The sequence below is a fragment of the Salvelinus sp. IW2-2015 genome, linkage group LG3 (assembly GCF_002910315.2).
Source record: "Salvelinus sp. IW2-2015 linkage group LG3, ASM291031v2, whole genome shotgun sequence".
Classification (NCBI taxonomy): domain Eukaryota; kingdom Metazoa; phylum Chordata; class Actinopteri; order Salmoniformes; family Salmonidae; genus Salvelinus; species Salvelinus sp. IW2-2015.
In genome coordinates, this window is record NC_036840.1 from 10,653,058 (window position 1) to 10,654,834 (window position 1,777).

Here is a 1,777-nt window from a genome sequence, read left to right on the forward strand (position 1 = left end):
ATTCCAGTCTGTTGAAGAAGATTGAGAGGGAGACGTGGAGGGAGAGTGGCATCTCTCTCATCGCCACCGTCACGCGTCTGATGGAGAGACTGCTGGACTACAGGGACTGCATGAAGCTGGGGGAGGTGGATGGGAAGAAGATTGGCTGCACCGTCAGTCTGCTGGTCAGTTACAGTCTCTCGCCGCCTGTGGCCCTTGAAGAGATTCAATCACTGATCTCCATTTATTTGTTGCTGGCCTTTTGTCCCTTTGAACCATTGTGTTAAGTGAGCAGGACCAAAGCTGTGTTTCTGTTCCATTCCCAGTGATGATAAAGTTGCTATGATGATCGTGCTTTTTAGATCAGGGCTCAAATCGTTCCACAGCCCCCTCATACAATACATTATGTTCTGGGTTGTCTTTGTTACCATGCCAACCGGGGGGATTTTATTTTGTGCGTGGTGTCTTTCAGTCCTGCAGGTTTATCTTATATAACGGACCGAAGCACTTGAGCCTGAAAGCACCTGTTCATGTGGACCGATAGCACGGAGTTCATTACTATTCAGTGGCTGATAAACGATCTTGCACTTTGCTCTCTCTCTCTCTCTCTCTCTCTCTCTCTCTCGCTCTCTCTCTGTCTCTCTCTCTCTCTCTTTCTCAATCTCTCTCTGTCTCCCCCTCGTTGCCTGTCTCTAGAATTTCTACAAAACTGAGTTGAACAAGGAGGAGATGTACATCCGCTACATACACAAGCTGTACGAACTGCACCTGAAAGCACAGAATTACACAGGTACAATGCAAAACATGGCCTGGAAATGAAGCCATGTATGAAGTGTGTGTGAATGTTGTGTGTGGGCTGTGAGTGTGGCTGTCCGTGGGCTCAAGGGTTTTGCATAACCATGACTATGTGGTGGTGTTGTGTGTTGTACAGAGGCCTCCTACACTCTTCTGTTGTATGACGAGCTGTTGGAGTGGTCCGATAGGCCCCTCAGAGAGTTCCTCAACTACCCCATGCAGAGCGAGTGGCAGAGGAAGGAGTACCTCCATCTTACCATCGTACAGAACTTTGACAGGGGGAAGGTGGGATCTCTCTCTCTCTCTCTCTCTCTCTCTCTCTCTCTCTCTCTCTCTCTCTCTCTAGCCCTTTCTTTCACTCTCTTTGTCTCCGCCTCACTCATTCTTTATCTCTTGTTCATTCTTTCTGTCTTTCGTTCTCTCTCTCGTTCACCCTTCCCCACACTCTCTCTCCATTAACAATTACCCTGGAACAGTGGCATAATAATAAGGCAGTCTTATTTGAATGCTCTGCTCAGCAACTCCCATTACATTATTTCTCCGCTGAATCAATTCAAAATGTCCTCCCCCGTTATTCTTTGCCCAATTTCCCTGTGAATTCACGACCAAAGCCATCTGCTAGCTGTCGCTGCCTTGGGATTAAAACGCAGCAGGAAAGGAAAGCTTTCATTTCATTAGCATGATGGCTGGGTGTTGCACCTGCATTGTGATGGCAGGTCTGCCTTGGCAGTTGGCACGGGTTATTGTTAGTACACTACCGCCACCCAGTGGTCAACACTCATACTGCAGTCACTGTCCTCTGCAGGCCATTTTTACATGTTTTGTCAGCATCTCAATATTCTAAAGAGGCTTCTTTTCCTTTAATCCTTATCCTGCTAATGTGAAAGAGATGAAAAGGTGAGAACACCTTCCTAATTGAGATGTGACCATTGTTAATGTGATGATGTGTTTGGTTCCTCAGTGTTGGGAAAACGGGATCATTCTGTGCAGAGAGCTGGCGGAC

The 1,777-nt window shown here is 47.2% G+C and overlaps 1 protein-coding gene across 1 annotated transcript in view; it reads left to right on the plus strand.

The window, feature by feature from the left end:
* LOC111956092 (dedicator of cytokinesis protein 4-like) overlaps positions 1–1,777 on the plus strand; it is a 115,011-nt gene that overhangs the window by 80,937 nt on the left and 32,297 nt on the right. Inside the window, 4 exon segments of the mRNA XM_070436553.1 lie at positions 8–164; positions 676–769; positions 911–1,059; positions 1,736–1,771. Coding sequence (XP_070292654.1) covers positions 8–164; positions 676–769; positions 911–1,059; positions 1,736–1,771 — 436 coding nt within the window.